At 53.8% G+C, this 19,330-nt stretch overlaps 6 protein-coding genes across 6 annotated transcripts; 3 read left to right on the plus strand and 3 right to left on the minus strand.

The window, feature by feature from the left end:
• Positions 1-486: 486 nt before the first annotated feature.
• Positions 487-2,133, minus strand: Z517_04422 (uncharacterized protein; the record flags this gene model as incomplete). Its single annotated transcript, XM_013429751.1, has 1 exon — positions 487-2,133. The coding sequence occupies one exon, from the start codon at positions 2,131-2,133 to the stop codon at positions 487-489; it is 1,647 nt and encodes a 548-aa protein (XP_013285205.1).
• Positions 2,134-2,419: 286 nt separating this feature from the next.
• Positions 2,420-4,434, plus strand: Z517_04423 (uncharacterized protein; the record flags this gene model as incomplete). Its single annotated transcript, XM_013429752.1, has 5 exons — positions 2,420-2,491; positions 2,583-2,689; positions 2,737-2,958; positions 3,011-3,442; positions 3,492-4,434. 5 exons carry the CDS (start codon positions 2,420-2,422, stop codon positions 4,432-4,434), a joined length of 1,776 nt encoding a protein of 591 aa, XP_013285206.1.
• A 133-nt stretch (positions 4,435-4,567) lies between these two features.
• Positions 4,568-5,684, minus strand: Z517_04424 (uncharacterized protein; the record flags this gene model as incomplete). Its single annotated transcript, XM_013429753.1, has 3 exons — positions 4,568-4,922; positions 5,031-5,377; positions 5,409-5,684. The coding sequence occupies 3 exons, from the start codon at positions 5,682-5,684 to the stop codon at positions 4,568-4,570; spliced, it is 978 nt and encodes a 325-aa protein (XP_013285207.1).
• Positions 5,685-6,321: 637 nt separating this feature from the next.
• On the plus strand, positions 6,322-8,416 carry Z517_04425 (uncharacterized protein; the record flags this gene model as incomplete). The annotated part of the gene is made up of 2 exons (XM_013429754.1): positions 6,322-7,233; positions 7,292-8,416. The coding sequence occupies 2 exons, from the start codon at positions 6,322-6,324 to the stop codon at positions 8,414-8,416; spliced, it is 2,037 nt and encodes a 678-aa protein (XP_013285208.1).
• A 755-nt stretch (positions 8,417-9,171) lies between these two features.
• Z517_04426 (uncharacterized protein) lies at positions 9,172-12,161 on the minus strand (the record flags this gene model as incomplete). The annotated part of the gene is made up of 2 exons (XM_013429755.1): positions 9,172-11,724; positions 11,778-12,161. 2 exons carry the CDS (start codon positions 12,159-12,161, stop codon positions 9,172-9,174), a joined length of 2,937 nt encoding a protein of 978 aa, XP_013285209.1.
• Positions 12,162-15,013: 2,852 nt separating this feature from the next.
• Z517_04427 (uncharacterized protein) lies at positions 15,014-19,240 on the plus strand (the record flags this gene model as incomplete). Its single annotated transcript, XM_013429756.1, has 2 exons — positions 15,014-15,219; positions 15,280-19,240. 2 exons carry the CDS (start codon positions 15,014-15,016, stop codon positions 19,238-19,240), a joined length of 4,167 nt encoding a protein of 1,388 aa, XP_013285210.1.
• Between the last annotated feature and the right edge of the window lie 90 nt (positions 19,241-19,330).

Consider the following 19,330-nt stretch of genomic DNA (forward strand, 5'->3'; position numbering starts at 1 on the left):
TTACACTACTCTGTTGGGCCACCCATCCTCTCTCCCCTCCTTTTCCGTGAGAAGTACGAGTATATAGATAGGCCGAGGAGGGATAGGAGGGACGGATAGACGGAGAGACTAGAGACTAGAGACTAGTTCATAGGCAGTAGAAAACACAGCATTCAGTATGACAGATCTGACAGATCTCGGAGGGCGTGCATTGTGTGTTGGTCATCAATGGGTCAGGCAGGCAATCGTGAACCCTTTGCTTGATTGATCACTTCGTTAAAAATTCGCTGCGTATCCTCGTCACATCAATGGGGAGGGGGGGCTAGTCCGATAGAATCCGACCTACGTGACTCTTCATGACAAGCAGTACAAGGCCCTCACATAAGGCACACCGACAGTCTTCAGCCTCGTCAGCTCCGTCAGCTCCTTCAGCTCGGTTCAAAGCAAACGATGTGCTAGCAATCTGCGTAAACCTCTTTCTGTCTGCTGACGCACCACCACGTCTCCTCACTTCCGATATACCACCCGCTTAAAGGTGAAATGCAGCGTCAATACCCCCTTTTCGAACGTGCTCTTGAACCCTCGGTCGTGCTTGGAGCTATAATCCCAGTCTCGGTCCACAATTCTAAACGCAATATCCTCATAAGGCGGCCCACTCATAAACCGGATGATACAGGTATCTTCTTCGCCCGCAGGTGCCATGGTTTGGCCCTTCCTTCGGCCTCCTTCTCGGATGATCTTATACGTGGGGGCTTTTGTAGGATCGATCAGATCGGGATAGAAGATGTGGAATTTGTAACCCTGGACGACTTTCGGTGGAGGGTTGTCGTGATCGTAGTGGGTTTGGTTGTACTTGTTCCATTCGTACCCCATCTGGACCCGGTTGAAGTACTTCGGTTTGCGCGGCCGATATTTGCCCCCGTACTCCTGCATCCAGAGCGGCTTGGATTCGGACGACGTCTCTTCCTCGCCGGCAAAAATCTCCTCGTTCTCGTTGACGCCTCTGGCGACTTCGCGGTCAAAGAGGGCTTTTGTTGTTGAGGATACATCTTCTGTCGAGCGGTCGAATCGACTGGTGGGATCCACGGTTTTGGATGGTTGCGCCGCTGGTCGAGGCTGTAGTGAAGTCGAGATCGTTGAGGCCGTGCTGGCACCAGCTTTGGGAGCTGGAACGTAGCCCATATGCACGATTTTCCTTCTGCTTGCTGCCACATTTTGAAGAAACGTCCTCTCGTCCTGGATTTCCAGGCCTTTGTCCTTTGTCGGAATCTCCAATAGCGGGTCTGGATCAACCTCCTTCGAATGTTGGGGAGAGACTGCGGGCTCGACTCCAGCATTCTGAAGTTGCTGCTGGACCGAGCGTGCTTTCTGTTCGTTCTCCTGCTTCAGATTCTTCAAGCGCGACTCGAGAACGTCCTGACAGACTCTTTTGAGCTTTGCCTTTGCCTTCCAAACAAGCAAGCTATCCAAGAGCTGCTGCCAGTAGTCGGTATCTATAGGTTCGTCCGAGTCCAGCTTGGTTCTTATTTGTCCCTCCAATACCTCCAGCTGCTCGTATGACTTGGGACCCAAAAGCTTGTCTATGTCGGACGCCACGGAGCTCATTGCTCTTCCTTCTGGACCTGACGCACGTAGCTTCTTCTGCCTGTCCTTGCAGATGATTTGCATGGTCTGCCAATAGTCCCTATTCTTCCTGTTTTTCTCCAGATTCATGTATGTCTCAATATCTCGGCGCAGCTCGGAAAGTTGGCTTTCAGAGAGTCCGTCAAAGACGCTGTCCGGGTCCACAAAGTCCAGATCTTTCTCCTCAACCTCATCATCCAACGGATTGCGGGTAGGGTCGACCACACGGAGGGTTACTGCCAACCAGTCGATGGGTTTCGCTCGCCCTTCCTTGACTCGGATGTCTGCCTTCTTCTTAGCCTGCTTGAGAACGAAATCGTCCTCTTGCGCAACCCACTCTCTCATGCGCTCATCTTCCTGCATCTGATTGATCCTCATCTGGTCCTTGTGGGACCATCGCTGAGGCTGGCCATGGTTTCGCCCTCCTCTTGGAGCGTCTCGTTCTCGATACTGTCTGCTGTCATCACCCCGCCGCCAGGGTGGAGGGGATTGGGATCGCTTCCGCTTGTAGGTCTGCTGGACGTCGCTCATAGTCTTGTGATTTGTCGTGGAAAGAGTGCAAAGTGTGATCTCTACAAGGTTTCCTGTCTGTTGAGTAAAAAAGAGGCGGGCAGCGGGCAAGGCGCAACTCAGTGGCTAAACTTCGGCAGAATTCAATTCGACGAGGTTGGTAGACGTGACACACTTCAAGCTCGCTCCATCTTTTTCTCTCTATACAGAGCAACATCTACCATATGAGATGTTCCTGTTGGCTCGTTTGCTTCCAGTTCACCGAAATGCCTTGGCGGCTTTCCCGTCATACGGCTGAGTTTTCATCATGCAGACCGTGGACAAGATCCACAAATCTCGAAACAAAGGCCCGGCATGCACTCAATGCCGCCAGTTGAAGGTAGGCTGAGCACACAACGCGATGCTGTCTAGTGCGGCTTGTCCTCCATGTACCCTTGAATATGCGACTAAGTCATTGACCTCTCGCGCAGTTGAAATGTGACTCCAGTCAGACTTTCCCTGCTCCTTGTAGCAGATGTAGTAGAACTGGGTCACGATGTCTGATCGACTCTTCCTTCCGGCGCGAGAAGCGACAGGAGTAAGTCAAACGCGTCCTCTGGATGGAAATTCCTGACTTGATTCAAGGCGCATTGAGAGACTGGAAGAGGAGCTTCTCCAGGCGAAACAGAAACTAGAACATGCGCCGTCTGCTTCTGACCGTGCGTCGACCGAACCCCAGGCACGCCTACCTGGGGGTGAGGAGGACTTTGCGACTTTCCCTTTCGCGAGCTTTGCCGGAGAACTGGAATCAGTGACCCTGGAAAACATCACTATTCATCCCAATACCATCGTTGAGCTGTTTGAGCGGTGAGTTTCGTGGTGAAGTCTTGCGGCGTCGCCCTCTGACACTGTCGTAAAGATACTACGTCCATCACCATCCTCGATTTCCCATATTGTCCGCACCCTCGGTCACGTTGAGATCTTCCAAGAAATGGCCTCCTCTGTTCTGGAGCATCATCCTGGTTGCTGCAAAATGCCGCCCGCATGTCAGCTTGTACTCCCAGCTCAGCCAGCCGCTGAAGAGGCTTGTCCTCAGTCCCGAATACCTTGCAAATCGATCGGTGGAAATGATTCAAGCTCTGTTGCTCCTCTGTACCTGGGCAGGAGGCGATGACAGAAGCTGGACCGACCTGTCGTGGACTTACAGCGGGATTGCCACCCATGCAGCCCTCCAAATAGGTTTACATCGACCGGAATATAGCAATGATTTTATCTACGGCTCCAAATTCGATGAAGACGCCATTGTGCCCAGAAGGAAAGCATGGGTTGCCTGCTTCATCGTTAATGAGATGTATGTTGTCCCCGACCTTTTCGATCGTCCACTAATGTTCTGCGATCAGGGCGAGTCGTAGGATCGGAGTTCCTTGCACCACACCCATCGACCATACCATCCTCGAAGCGTTGTCTTCGCCCTCTCCCGCTATTCCCTTGCGGCTGAAGCAACAACTCCAGATCGCATATCTTTCATACCGAACGAACACTACCCTAGGCAATTCCGACCTCAGTCCGGCGGGTGTCCTCCAGAGCTCGATTTCGGCCATCCACATGTTTGAGAAGGAATTTTCGCTCATGGAATCGACACACGGGGTTTTGTGGTCACCACACGAAGAGGTTCTTTTCCTCGGATCGAAGCTGAACCTGTATATCTACGCAATCACCTCCTCAAACTCGACGACTGAAAACGGCCGACACTCTAACGTGGACGAGTTCATCGGCCCGGCTCTTGCGACAGGTTTGAAGCTTATCAACATAGCCAATAACGCCGAAGACGAAATCATCTCCTGGAGCGTCCACACGAAGGAATCGCTCATCGCGGCGACCTTTTTCCTCCTGATGCTTCGAGACAGCGAGCACCCGCTGGTCGACCTCGCCGCCACGAGAAAGGCAATTGGCCAGGCGTGGAACACGCTGCACGCCTGCACCGTCACGGAGCACGACTACCTGACGCGAACGTGTACCACCATCTCCTACCTCAGCCAGCATCCGTTAAAGCGGGAGGGCAATGGCTTCGCGCTGAGGACCAAGTCGAGAATGGCGTCCAGCATCATGTGGGACACCATCAGGCGGCTGAAGGAGCAGTTCGGGCTAGAGAAGCCCGCGCAGTCTCTCAGTGAACGTCTTGCCGCGGCGAGCGATCGCGCCCAACCTTCCGGCGAATTCGGCGCCCCGCCGTACCCGGATAACCTCTCTTTCGAGTACTCGGGGGGCGACTTGATCGACTGGGATTCGCTGTTTAACGAGCTGGGGGATTTCTACATACCGCCACCAGACCTAGGGATCTAGCCAAAACCAACCCAATCCGCGGGGATATTTTATATATATATCACATACAAACAGACAAAAATGAACCTTGGCCTTTTACCCGTTGAATTTCTGGTATTACCACAAAAACTCGGTTCTATAGTGGACAATCGCTTCAAATCCAGCTAGACGAGTAACTCGGCGCCGTCGTGACCGACCTCGCGCTCCTCCCCAGCCGCACCTCCGCTCTGCGAATATGTTTCGGCACGGGCTCGGCGCCTTGAAGATCGCCCTCGTCGGCGATCAGTCTCGAGAGAGCCGGGTCGCGGGTGACTCTGACGATGGTGGAAAAGGAGCTGGTGTACGAGGCGCCGTTGTGGAGCAGCGCGTGCACGCCCAGCAGGACACAGGCCAGGGCGAAGAATGCGCCCAGCCCATACGCCGCGAGGAGCGCTCGCGGGTCGTAGACGAACTGTGATTCGAACCTTTGGCGCAGCGCCGTGGCTGTCGTTTGGTCGTTCCCAGTGGACCTGGGTTTTCATGTCATTTAGTTGACCTAGATACCGGGCAGGAGGAATAAGAAGAATTTCCCCAGGGAAATTAAAAGCTGACGTGATGCATGTGAAAGAAAAACTTACCCCGAGACAACGCGGTACCGCATACTCAGCGTAATGTTCTGAAACAGCATCTCATTCTGTCTGGCTTGACGGAGCGTCAGGGCCGTTTGGTCCAGGCCTGGCTGCGCGGGGAATAAGGCCTGGTTCATCCCAAGAGCGTAGACAGAGTTGATCGTCGGGAAAGAGATGTCTCTGGAGTATGTGATGGGCCCACCGATCATCATGACAAAGGATTCCATGACGGCTTGCATATTCATCTGTTGACGGACACGCGTGTCTTGTGGCGTACCCTGCATTGAGCGGAGGGCAGGCATCCAAGCCTCGAGCTTCAACGAGGCCGTGACGAATTGTGCTCCAGTGCTCTTGACCTCGAAATGCGTGTCGTAAGACGCATTGTACAATGTGATCATACGCAACTCCCGTCGCGATCGCTAGACACAGCTTGGACAGGAAGGCTAGCGCTGTGCCTGCACGAATCGCCCATAGCTGCAGCAGAGCGCTATCCGGAGGGTTCCCGCCCAGGCTCTGGTAGAGGGCGTGGTGGGCTGCCATGAGAATAACGCCGCCCAGAAAACCAACGCCCATAATAGTTGGTGCTCGCCAGTGGATATGGCGAAACCGCTGGAAGTCTTTTATTTCACTGACAACAAGATTCTCAGAATGCTTTTGCGACATGGTGATCGGGTGAGCTGCTGCTGCCTTTGGCTGTGACTCGGGGCGAACCAGCTCACGGTATCGTTGTTAGTCGAGTAAAGAGAGGTCTGGAGAGTGACGCCGACATACAATGACCCAGGACGACTGGGTCAATGAGACCGGCAATTACGAACTTGATATACCTGGCCTTGCTCGGGCTTGGTGGGGGCTAGATGTTCGAGCACTGCTCACCTTGTCACACATTGAGAACTTGGCTGGAGTCAGGAACAACACACCAGGCTGATGACCAGTAACAGCCCGTGTCGGTGCTAGGTACTAGCACTTAACCACCGAACCAGTCAAGGTCGGCGGCAAATGAGTGGGCAGCCTAGCATAGTAGCGATATAGCACCTTATAGGCCAGAAACATCGGGTCGTCGACCTCTAACATCATTGGTTGCAGGAAGTGAGAATAAGAAGAGGAAGAACCGATGTTGACGACGTCGAAGCTGTTCTCGTTGTGAGGCTGCCAAGTCTTGCCCTGATTGGCTCTTTTCCTCAGTCTGAATATGGCTTCGACCTCGAACGACGTCAACTGCTGAAGTTGGAAAGGCTACACAGACACTGACAGCCTTTAAGATCTTTTCGGGAGCAGCATGTGAACAGATTCATGTGACACAATGCCCGATACCACCAGTGAAGGCTGGCAGGAACTACAGACGACGTCTCGTCGACAATGCCCCAAGCTGTTCTACTCCTTCTCTACGGAAGAACAGTCACTCACCCTCCTCCTCACCGACCTGATCTCTATCTGGGAGTGTTCGCTTGACAAGTATGACATCCTTGCTGCAGCCGCCCGACAACAGACGAGCATTGACCCATCCGTCTCATCGGACCAGTTGGGGGTCCTGCTCTCCAAGATCCGCACAAGTCTCGGGGATGGCGCGAACTCCCTGATTCGCGGCGGCCGTGCGAACTCGCGGACGCTGCTGCTGCGGACAAGGACAGATCTGCCTCGTCCACTCCGGCCCCTTGAGTGGACCTTCACCCTCGAGCCGCAGCGCGCTTCCGAGCTGGCAGAACGCGTCCTTCGGCCTAGCTTGCACGAGGTCTTCGTCTCCCAAAACAAAATCAACTCCCTGCTCGGGATCATCAAGGACAAGGACCACATCATCTCACGCCTGCTCGACAGAGTTGGTAACTCTGCCGTGGACTTGAGCTTGGTCTTCCCCGGTATCGCGGGCTTTGCGTCCCGCAAGGGTGGCCATGTGTCTGTCGCGGACGCAAAGAAGCATGTCCCCGGCATGACGAGTTTCGACGAGAAATCGTGGACGAGACAGTTCGCTAACGACGAGGGGTACGAGGGCGCTGACCGTACCGGGCTGAGCAACCTCGTCCGGGGTTGTGAGAAGTGCTTCGCGCACAGTAAAGCCGAGCATGAAAGCTGGGTGAAAGATCTGCCTTCCACGGAGAAACCAGATCAAAACGATGATGCAAGCAGGAACCAGTCTGTGTCACCATCAACAAAGGCCTCAAAAGATGAAATAAAAGAGCCGGATAGAGACGACGAATCCACAGACGACGAATTCGAGGTGAGACGTTCGACTCTACGTAAGGTATCCACGATTCCCACGACTGACATGTCTACAGCGTCAAGCGACCCCACCACACCTGAAGTCCAAGGATGTTCCTAAGAAGACGACACGTGAAAACACAGCGGACGAGGAAACCGAGGACGATGAACCAGTCCCCAAACGAGCACAGCCCTCGACAATCGGCGGTCTAGGTCGACGAAATGCCACAAAAGCCTTTGGCGCGTCGAAGCGGTCACCAAGCCCTGTGGACGCTGCTGTGAGCAAGTCACCTTCAAGTCGTCGGGCCTCCACGGCGTCGACATCCACGGCGACAGCTTCAGAAGTGGATGATGCTGCCGACCAAAGGTTCCAGGCACCCGTTGCACCACAGAATAAGAGCAGTCACTTGACGCAAAAGTCCAAGATCGGCGCATTGCGATCCAGAAAGGCTTCGGATTCACCCTCACCACCAGCACCAGCGGCGCGGCCGGGGTCATCTACCTCTTCTACAGGAAGAGCCGCTGAGCAAGAGCCCCCTTCTCACAATGTACGTGTCGCCGCGCGAGGATCGAAGACACCCGAGGCAGGGGGAGAGGAAGAAGAAGAGGAAAACGACGATCTAAACGACACATCGTCAACCGCGTCCGCATCTCCACCTCCAACCAAAGCGAAACCCTCGACGCCAGCACATGAACGACGTCGTCTAGGCCGCCTGGGAGGAGGAGGAGGGGTGGCAAAGAAACAAGCGACGCCGCCATCGCCAGATACATCCAAGGGCAAGGATACCCCAGACAGCGCCCACACCGAGTCCCCTGCGAAAAGGAAGCCCGGTCGACTGGGCGGTCTCCGCAAAAGGGCACGCGACACAACTACATCCCCGTCCCCGCGAGCGCAGGGTAAAGAAGACGCAACAAATACGCAGTCACCCTCCGCATCTCGCTCCCCGTCACAATCCTCGTCCGCTACGTCCCGATCCCGCACCCGCAACCCCGCCCTCGCTACCACCCGACGCCAGCGCCAGCGCCAGGACCACTCACCACCACCTCCCCCACCAGGCTCAACACGCACAAAGCCAGCGATCGAGCCAAGGACGAACAAGAAGGAAGAAGAAACGCCCGAAGAAGCCGCGAGCCGACGCCGAATGGAACTCAAGCGCACCATCGCAGCCACGGATGGGGCGAAGAAGAAACGCCGGTTTTGACTTTGGTCATCCTCACCCTCTCTCATGTCTGCTGGACCAGGGATGACGTTCAGGATACTTACTACTACCCGTCTACCGAGGAAAAGATGTGGGTCGGGAGCAGGAGAGCAAGAGTTGTCTATTACAAACTCTCATCATCTATTATATGGCCTTTTCATGTGTCCAATCTGTCTGGTCTGTGTAGTGTAGAGTACAGTGTTTCGATCGCTGAGGTGGAGAGACGATGCAAAAGTCCACAAAAGCACAAGCACAAGCACCGACATTCTCTCTCTGTTTTTCTCACTCTCGCTGCCTCACTCTCTCGATCACACACACAGAGGGAAAGAGATGACAGATCTCACGCATGACCCTCGTCTCCTTCCTGTCATTGCATGCACCTCAAGGCCACGAGGCTCCGGCTTCTTTTCGCATATTCCTTGCGTGAGCGAGATGAAGATCTTGACACCCCTAAAATATCTGAACAGAAAGAAGGGGGAAAAAAGGAGTAGCAAAGGACTTTTGTACCGTGTCAGAGCGCGCTCTCCAACTCCCAGTCCGTTGTGAAACCCTCGCGTGGCTGGCGTTATTTTGGTCGTCCGATCACAACTGCGTAATACTCGTTTGCGAAAACAACCCACAAAAAATAAGCAGATAGAACCACCCTCCCAAAGACCCGAATATCATGTATAGCCGCACATGGTTGGGCAGGTGTCGAGCTGACCGGTTCCAGCTCGCAACAGGTCAAGTGGTAAATTCAAGCATAAGATCGTTTCATCTCAAGGATGTCCTGGGGGCTTTCCCGAGTGACCGTGCACGGTATCTCCATGTCCCGTCTGGGATGTGTCTGATCGATCGTCGCCGTCTCGATCATGCTCATCCACTGTCCAGTTCGCCCGCAGATGACTGCTTTCACTAAAGTTAACCCTCTTGTGGCCCTTGGTCCATTGACCTTTGTCGCGCTTCTTCGATTGCTCGACTTCTTCTTCACTGACGCTGGCACTGTCGGCCTCCGCATCTTCCAATGCCTTCTTCGCCCGAGTCCTTAGCTCGGCGGCTTCGGCGGCAGCCTTCTGCGCCCTTGACTGCTTCCGCCACATGCTTGCATATTTTCCGCCCAGAGCGATGAGTTCTTCGTGCGTACCACTTTCGACCACGGTTCCATGGGAAAGTACCAGAATCTGGTTGGCGTTTACGATGGTGCTCAGTCGGTGGGCAATGATAATCATCGTCCGTCCTTCCGCGAGGGTGTTGAAGGATTCTTGAATCTTCTCCTCCGTCTCCGTATCCAGGGCCGCAGTGGCTTCGTCAAGCATGGTGATACGGGGATTTTTGAGTATTGTTCGGGCTATGGCGACGCGTTGACGTTCTCCGCCAGACAGACGTACGCCACGTTCACCAACTTTGGTTTCGTAACCGTTGGGAAACTCCATGATGCGGTCATGAATCGAGGCTGCCTTGCAGGCCTCGAAGATCTCCTCATCTGTGGCGTTTTGGTTGGCATATCTGAGGTTGTACATGATGGATTCATTGAACATGTTACAATCCTGAGGCACCACCCCAATGAATTTTCGCAGTGAGTCAATAGTGATGTCTTGGACATCTCTGCCGTCAACCTTGATATGGCCCGAGTCTGGGTTGTAGTAGCGGAAAATTAGCCTCATAACTGTACTTTTGCCCCCACCAGATTCGCCAACAAGCGCAGTGGTCGATCCAGGCGGACAATGGAAAGTCAATCGGTCAAGGGCAGGTCTTCGCTTGTCGTAACTGAAGCTGACGTTGTCGAATATTATATCCCCCGCACATTCTTCCAACTTTTCGGCACCTTCTCGGTCAAGAACATGCGGTTGTTCTTTGAAGAGTTCCAGCATTCTCTCGGCGTTGATGAGATTTGATTGAATCGACCTGTAGAACGTCCCGAAGAAGTTCAGAGGTCCCTGCAACTGAGCCATGTAGGTTATCAGAAGCACAAAGTTGCCCACGGTCTGATCCCCCTGGGCAACTTCGAAGGCTTCGATGAAACTGGCGATCAGCAAGGCAACCATGAAGAGTGCACCCTGTACCGTGTTCATGTAGGCCAGAGTGACATCCACCCAGTATTCAAAGTTCTGCATGAGCTTGATCGAGGATCTATATCGGTTGAATTCGTAATCTTCCGCGTTGAAGTATTTCACCGTGTCCCAAGAGTGTAGAGAATCGTTCTTCACTGCTTCCATCTCTCTTTGAGCATTGACGTAGTTTCGACGCAGAGTGACTCGCCACGACGCAAGACGTATGGTGACATATATGTAGAGAAATGTCACAATGGCGACAACCAAGCCCAAGTAGGCGTCGAACTTGATGGTGAGGTACACGACCGCGACCACCAGATCAAAAACCATCGGCCCAACCTGGAAAGTCACCATTTCGAGGAATGAATTGATTGAACTTCCCTTGTTCAGAGCCGAAATCAACTCGCCAGTGCGCTTTCCGGTGTGGAACTCTGCGCTGAGACCATGCACATGCTCGAAGGCGGCGGTTGAAATGGCGCGGTAAGAGTATTGCTCCACCGGAATCCAGAGAATCGATCTGGCTGCGCTGAGGATCCCCTGCGAGCCTTGAAGCCATCTGAACACAATGTACAACGCGATATCCAACCAAGGAGCCCGGACTCCACGGCCGTCATCGCCGGACAGGGCATCCGTAATTTTGCCTACCATGACGGGGACAAAAACATTGATGACTCGCTGGCTGATCATGATGAGGAAGCAGGACCCGGCGAGAAGTTGGAGTTTGAAGGACTTTTTGGGCCAAAGATAAGGTATCAGCAAGAGGAACCCCCTCAGATATGCAAACCAGGTGATATTTGGAACCTCAGTTGGCTTGGCCCAAGCGTCAACTTGTTCCTTAGGTTCTGATGATGGGGCGTTTCGCGGATCGCCATGACGAGCATGGCCATTTGGTCGTCCTCCAGCCTCAGCGTCTGCGGCGAGTAAAGGTCTCCTCTCATCCTCGGTGGCTGAAGCCAACCCTTTGGGTCTGCCCCAATTGAACTTCAGGACAAGGAAGAGCATTGACAAGCCGAGGAGGAAAATAAGTCGGCTAAGATTGACCACGACTTCTAGCGACTCCCATCCGGTAATCTTCTCCCTATACTTGCCTCCCTGCTGGTTGCCCACCCGAGGTTCATAGTGAGGTGCGGTATATATCCTGAGACTAGCCGCGATGATGATAACCTCCAGAGGTAGTGCGCAAAGCCACGTGACGAAGTGCGCGGAGTTGGGGGAGGGTTTCGTATCTAAGATTGAGATGAAAACAACGAGCCAGAGAAATGTTGACGCAATAACATAGATCTAACGTTGTAAGTTGCGGAGCGAGAGAGAGTATTAAGCGGACGCGAACATACCACAGCGTTCTTCCCGGGCCACCATTCGTCTTTTCGATTGAGCAAAGTCTCGAAAAGCAGAATTGCCGCATTACCCAAAAAGGTCAAGACAATAACAGCCTGGCCGACCTTGAAAACGGTCTTGACTGCAGGCGACAGATCTTTGATTGCCGCGGCCTCCTTGACTTGATTGGCGGATCTCCTTCGAATCGGGAGAGGTCGCCCACCAGGCCCTCGCATAGGATGAATTTTGACCTTGCCTGTGTCATCAGGGGCGGTCTTGATGCCATGATAGACGAATGCGACGACAAAGACGATGAGTACAATGGCAGGGTAAGCCGTCTTAGTCACGTTCAAGACCCGCAGAGAGGCTTGAATCGCACCCAAATCTGGCTCTGCGGGCATGTTCACCCGATCAACCCCTCACCGGCGACGACGATGTTCGTAAGAAACAAAAAAACAAAAATCGAGAAAGCCTCCCAGAATTAAAAAACTGAAATATTAGGGGTTGCCCTCTGTCAGGTGAACAGATACAGGGTCTGCTGGATTCCTGAGGACTTCGCTGTCGCCTCCACCAAAGAAAGCCAGAGGAGTCCGCTTGTTTCTGTTGCCTCGGTCGACGGAAACCGGGGTTGGAGGACCGGAAGGCGATTTGAGAGACGGCGGGTTCTTTTGCTGGGAAAAAGAAAACAGATGTCAAAGGGTGTGAGCGAGGGACGAAAGGAACAATTACAACAACGAAAGGAAAAGGTGTTGAGGAGGGAAAGTTAGCGATTGTCGTCGTTTGGCAAGTGATGTTTGCAAGAGTGTAGATGAGAAGCGTGGTGAAAAATGACGACGTAAGTTCTCGAGTTGGCCTGTTGGTGGCGATCGAGCCAGGCGGAGCGATCTGGGAGGCGACAAAGCTGGGGCGGGGGGTTTTGGTGGTCTGGTGGTCTGGTCTGGTGCAATAGCGGGAACGGTGTGGTGTGTAGTGTGTAGTAGGTGTCTTAGCGTGTCGTCCTTTTTCCCTCTTCGGTGGCCGCTTGCAATTCGCAAGGGCCTGGAAGGTTTTCAAGCCAGCTTGTAATAGATCTGGCGCATCAAAGTTCACCTCTTGCTCTGCAAATTGCGCCTGTCGCGTGACAACCAGCAGTCGTGATTGGACCGATGTAATAGTCCCCGTAATGGCCCGTGAGCTGAGTACAAGTAGGCAAGCCTGGAGTGCCTTTTCTGCTGAAGATGGGGCCCGACAAACGGCTCAGGTGGATGGGCGTTGGAGTCAATAGTAGCGGTGACGGTGGGGACTTGTCTTCTGGCCAAGGAGGCACTGAGGCTCTAGGTGGCCGCTGTCTGGCGCTGTCGTTGGTGGAGGAGCTCGAGGGGAAGGCGGAAGAGGGGAGTAGTGGGTGGCAGCTAAAATATGTCACTGGACCTGCGCAGGACGTCCCCGTGTCTAGCGTTAAGTACGTGGTACGTCTTTCAAGGACGCGAAAGATTGCAAATGTCAGATGTCAAATGTGCGATCTTGAGAAGAAGATGGAGGTGAAAAAATCTTCAGTCTGGTGAGACAAGAAAACAAATAGAGGTCACCCCGGACCAGGTCGACAATGAAGCAGGACCCGAGAGGAAGAAGCAGCCCAATTTGAAGTGACGGGAAGACACAGAGGGGCAGTTCGCAACTGGTTGAATTGACAAATGTTGATATTGTCTGGCAGTGGAGGAAGAGGAGAAGGACCGCGGTCCCGAAGGACGATGCTGAGGCAAATATACAAATCCATGGCCGGTGATACGGGGGGAACTCTCTGAGAGAGAAGTGAGGGTGAGGTAGATGATCTCGCTAGCCACCAGTAGTAGCTCGATCGACTACCAAGGTATGGTATCGGATGATGAAAGGGAAAGCTGGATTAGATTTGGGACGAGGTTGAATCAGACATCAGTCGAGGCTTCTGCTGGACATCCGAAGCATGGAAATGTGCGCCGCAGGAGAGCAAATGCAAGGAATGGTGGATGGTGGATATGGGATGTGGATGGAGAATGGACGATGAGGAGGAAATGAGAACAAAAGTCGCTCACCGCCAGCCAGAGCATCCAAGAATCTGCATCCGAAGTCGAAATATCTAGTAGGTACAGTAGTCGCTGCCAACTGGCACCTTAGCAGCCTCTCGCCGCGCGAATGGCGAGAGACCAGCGACGGGATCTTCATGCCCAAGTCCAGGCGACTCGTCCGGATCTCGAGGCCCCTGGAATCCGGGGCACGCCTACGACGAAGCACAGATGTTGTGGGCATGTAGCTAAGCTAGCACGCCTAGGAGGTTCCATTCCGGCAGGGGCCTCGGTCTGTGGCCGAGTGGGAAATGCCCATGTACAAGCACCAGCAAGGAGCTTTAGGTTTTCGACTTCTGTACCAACAGAATGGTTATAGGAGAAAGGGGAAGCACTTGTCTTAACCGTATTGGAGGGGCCTGTTCAGAAGCTCCCTAACGTAGGGCAGCTAATCATGACAGCTATAATGGATACCTATACCATGTCCCAATGGGAGAATAAAAGAGGAAGTTACGGGGCCCAAGACACCTTAAGAGGCATCATTTATCCGGCATCATTTTGTGCTGTAGGCATGCCTGGAGGTACAACACATACCTATTTGTACTACCTACCTAACTAGTCAATGATTCCCAAGAACCAGAGTACCTACAAGTACTCGGCAATCTGTTCATCTAGGGAGAAGGTATGTATGTAGGTACCCTCAGGTACCGTGCCTGCCCTTCCCCCCCCCCCCGGGAAGTAACAACTTAGGCATTGGCCCTAGCTGGCTGGGCACCATTCAACCCATGCTAATAGGCTATGTGGCTAGGTAGGTGGCCTGCAGCAACACTTAACTACAAGCTTGCTTCCCCGAAAACTCCAAGAGCCACCCCCCCCCTAGGTCAGGCTAGGCTTGTGTAAAGAGAGCATTTCCGCCCAGCCAATTGAGGCTCTGCGATGGGAAACTCCACTTCCAGCCTTGCACCCACTCGCTCCCGACCACCCCATGTTAAGCAGTTCTTACAATTCTCTCAATGCCTCTTGGTTGCCCTCGCTTTGCTGCATCTAACTCTGCCGTCGCTTTCTCATCCTGCAGCCACCTTGCAGCACTGCAGGTTCTTTTCGCGCTCGTTATCCGCTCCAATGATGGCTGCACCCGCCAGCCATGAGCCTGACCCGTCCTTTGTCGTCAGCAGCCCTCTCGTCATCGATATTCGGGACATCCGCGGATATCGTTGAGTCAACAGAAGAGCATGTCTGATCCTGCTTCCTCCGAGTCACAAAATCTTCTTTCCCCTCCACCGGCTCCTCCATTACCGCCAGGCCGTCTGGGCCAATTGCAGAGAATTATCGCTCCCTGGGGCAAGCATAGTGGTTCCAAGTCGCATGGACTCCCAGTGCAGGGCGACCATGACGATGGTCTGCGCCGAATCACTGGCATACACACCTACAGGCATGAGTGACTGCTTGCTTCGTCGCTGTTGTTGTCGTCGACGTATTGACTGACTACAACCAGCAGCTCGCATTCCTCCCGGACGGCCACGCATCGAACAGGCATCCCCATTGCCGCCCTCGATATCAATAGACGGAAGACGCATGCCGTCTTGGCCGGGAAAGAGATCCTGAAAACAGTGCGTGTCCACGATGGCAAGGTCACCGAAGACCTGAACATTCGGGCGTCCATCAGCTCTTATGCTGCCGCCCACTCCTCTTCGCAGTTGGATAGAGCCGAGAAGCGGAGGGAATATCTTCCGGCAAGAGACGTCAAATGGTCGATAGGGCATTGGGAGCACATTATAGCGACCGCAGCTACGAATGGTCGCATTGCGCTGTACGACCTCAATGCCCCAAGCCCAAAGACCGAGTTGGCGTGGCTCCATGAGCATACGGGACAGATCAACAAGTTAGACTTTGATCCTCATGCCGGCTATCTTTTGCTATCGGCCAGCCAAGACAAGTCGGTCCGACTTTGGGACTTGCGACAGCCTCAGCGTGACAAGTCCCGCATCAGATTCGAGGTGCGCAGTGCTGTCCGAGACGTCCGATGGTCTCCGTTTGACCCGTTTGATTTCGCAATCTGCGCGGACGGGGGCGTCGTTCAGAAATGGGATGCTCGCGTACCCATCTCGCCGAAGCTGAGCATTAATGCACATGAAAAAGCCTGTTACTCCATTGACTATCACCCTGATGGCCGACACCTTGTATCAGGTGGGTTCGACAAGTACATCAGAGTGTGGGATTTTCAGAGTGAAAAAAAGCGCCAGAAGCCTGTTTTTCAGCTCAAAGCGCCTCACGCTATCAGGAATATCAGGTGGAAGCCGGCCTGCAATGCGCCGGAAACCGGCGAATCAGCCTTTTGGCAAAGCACTCAAGTCGCCGTTTCATACTATCACGACGATCCTCGGCTGCACATCTGGGATCTCCGGCGCCCACACCTGCCGTTTCGCGAACTCGACAGGTACAACATGCCTCCTAATGATCTCCTATGGGCGGATGAGGATCTGCTATGGACGGCGGGTGATGAGGGCATTTTTACGCAGTGGGACATCAAACACACATCACCCTTCCATAACCAAATTGCTTCATGTACCTCCACGTTCCTCCCAGATGGAGAATATTACACATTTTCTGAGGCAAGAGACGTCCCGCGAGTGTCTTTCTTGGAAAATGCAGCAGATGGCTTCTTGAATGTGCCGCCAGATAAACTGAGCAGCGGTGACGATGGCCCGACGAGCCGAAGTCTTACCGATGATGAGGGAGGACTCGAATCAACAGTGGGGACAAGTATCCGTCGTCGCGAAGGTGTAAACGTGCCTTCGAGATCTACCAAATTTCATGGAGACAGTCCGTCGTCAGCGGAGGATAAACCGTCTGTGCTCCCACTAGATGCCGCTATCTTCAACCGTCCAGACCTGTTTAACAACAACCAGGTGGGTGCGAGTGGCTATATTCCTGGCGTCGCAGCCGAGCCGCAAGTGGTTGAATACCTGGCTTCTCACTATGCAGTTCCTGCAACAGCCGATGATAACAAGTCGTCTCCAGACACAATACTCAGCCGTCTGCAAAACGCATTTGACCAGAACGCAGCTGCTTGTGACGCAGTGTCCATGCACCGTATGGCTCAATCTTGGCGCATTCTGGGAGCGGTCATTGTTCCAGAAATCAAGGATTGGGCGGACGGGAATCGTGCCAGCCGTCGAGCCGATGCTGCGAGAAGACGTGAGACTTTGGAGAGTTTTCGAGCAGGAGGACACCGGCCTGGTCTCTCTCCGCTGGCTGGACTTCCTGCCAGGGGCTTTAACCCGAAGTTGGATAGCAAGGGTCAGAAGCTCATCAGTAGTTTGTTCAAGGGTGTCAGTGCAGGCGACCGGCCGCATCAGGTCTCCGAGACGGACAGCACGTCGAACATGACGACGCCGTTGGCCAAACCGTTACCAAACTCACCTCCGCCGAGCTTGAAGAGACGCCCCATACCGATCACTGAAGAAGGGCTAGACAACATTGCACCATTGCCTCCCTCGGTCCTGAGTTCGCACTCCACGGCAGCTGCAGCTGCTCGAGCTCTGATGGGTTCTCCCAATGACACAATGGGCGAAGATGCTGCTTCCCCCGAGCTCCTCAGATCCGCTGAAGCATCCAAGAAATTTCCAACACAAACCGGTTCGCCGGTCTCACCAGTGAAGAGGCCACGATCCGAGTTTCTCATCGAGCAGAAGACGACGCAGAGTTGGAGCCAGGAAGATCGTCGAGCGGCACTACGCGATTACCGCATCCAAGCTCGCCCCATATTCTCCTTGGCCGAATCAGCCAAAGACGTGGCCTCGCAAAGTAGGCATGACTCGGATGAGAGTTTCCCGATGTTTTCGGTATCAACGGACAGTTCGCATCGATCCAGGTCAATTGAACAGTCCTTTGGCTCTCCTCGTTCAGGGGCGAGGACATCTACGACACTGTCGGCAAAGGAAGCCGTCTCTAGCATGGACGATGACTACGAACTATCGTGTTCGGATGACCACGATGGCAGGAGGCTCAGTGCCAAACAAGGGAGGCCCACCACGCCGGACGACAACGATATTGGGGTGTCTGCTGTCGAAACCCCGCTTGACATGAGCTTTGGCAATGATGCACAAGTCGAGCCCTCCGCATCACCTCTGAAAGATAAAGGCATATGGCATCCGATTCCACAACATGAATCTATGCCACCCTCGCATGTGGACACGGCTGCATCGTCATCGCCTGATATTTTTCTCTTTGAAGAGGGCGTCTCAATGACCAAGCCACGGATACACACGTCGAATCCTATCCGAGGCGAGGCGAAAATCCAGACGACCGGTAATGACAACCAACGCCAGGGGAACGGGTCGTTTAGCCGCCTCTCCATGGAAGAGTTGGACCATGAGACGTACCTATACCAAGATTTTCGGCCCATTGACCTATCTAAGTATGAGCCCAAATTACCGTTTGCGTGGTCATCGCTTCCATTGATATGCCAATGCATATTCTTCGACATGGAAAACGGGATCGGCCAGGCGCAATTTGCGGCTCATCTGCTAATGCATGTTCACCCATACTTTTTCCATGCAAACTTTCGCAGATTGAGACGAGCGCAAGCTGAGATCGGAGACAACCTCGCCGATCGGTTGATGACGCCGCACCTTGGACACCGGATAATCGAGGCCATCTTCGAGGGCCACATTTCATTTCTAAGGCAGATGGGTCTGTTTGAATCGGCAGCACTGCTGAGAAAAATGTGTGTCGAGTTTGATTACCCAGGAGTCTATCGGTCACCGTCAGACAGTAAGCAGGCTGGTGGCAGTCTTGGCAATGGGGATTCAATGACACTGTCCATTGTCTGTAGTAACTGCCAAGGGCCGCTGACGGGAGAGAAGGGATCGTGTGAACGGTGTCGGCAAGTTCGATCGGTTTGCCCGATCTGCCAATCGCTCAGAGATATGGTGGAGAAGCATACCGGTCTGGATCTGGGAGCCCAGTCGCAGTATTGGGGCCATAATGCAAACATGTGGATGTTCTGCCAGGCATGTGGACATTCAGGACATGTCCACTGTCTAATGGAGTGGTTCAGTCAACCTTTCAGTGAAGGGAGATGTCCAACATCAGGCTGCGGTTGCGATTGCGGTCCAGGGCTGACACGAGAACAGCGCATGCAGCAGCAGGTCAGACGGGAGGATGAAGCCAAGCTGATTCGAGGCCCCAAAGCTGGGAATGGCACAGGCGGCTCAACCAAGCGAGATCTGCTGAGAGCGACGCCTAGCCCTGCGGTCGATAAGGCACGAGTGGCACTCCGTAACAGCTTGGCTGGGGAGCGGGCGACTCAGAGCGGCGACGAACGGACTTTGCCCGGTAGAAGAGGCAGTAGTCGAGGACGGACGTCAGCATACAGCAATTCGAAAAAGAGCGTTCGACTGATTACACCAGGAGAAGAGAGCGGACAGTCGCAGCCACACACTCCCAATCGTTAGTTGTATCAGGGTTGACTGAGCGCGGAGCTTCACACGAAAAGAGATGTCGATCAAGGCAGCCTGCGAGTGTGATGTGTCTACCGCCCACAG

The sequence above is a fragment of the Fonsecaea pedrosoi genome, assembly GCF_000835455.1.
Source record: "Fonsecaea pedrosoi CBS 271.37 unplaced genomic scaffold supercont1.3, whole genome shotgun sequence".
NCBI classification, from domain to species: Eukaryota; Fungi; Ascomycota; class Eurotiomycetes; order Chaetothyriales; family Herpotrichiellaceae; genus Fonsecaea; species Fonsecaea pedrosoi.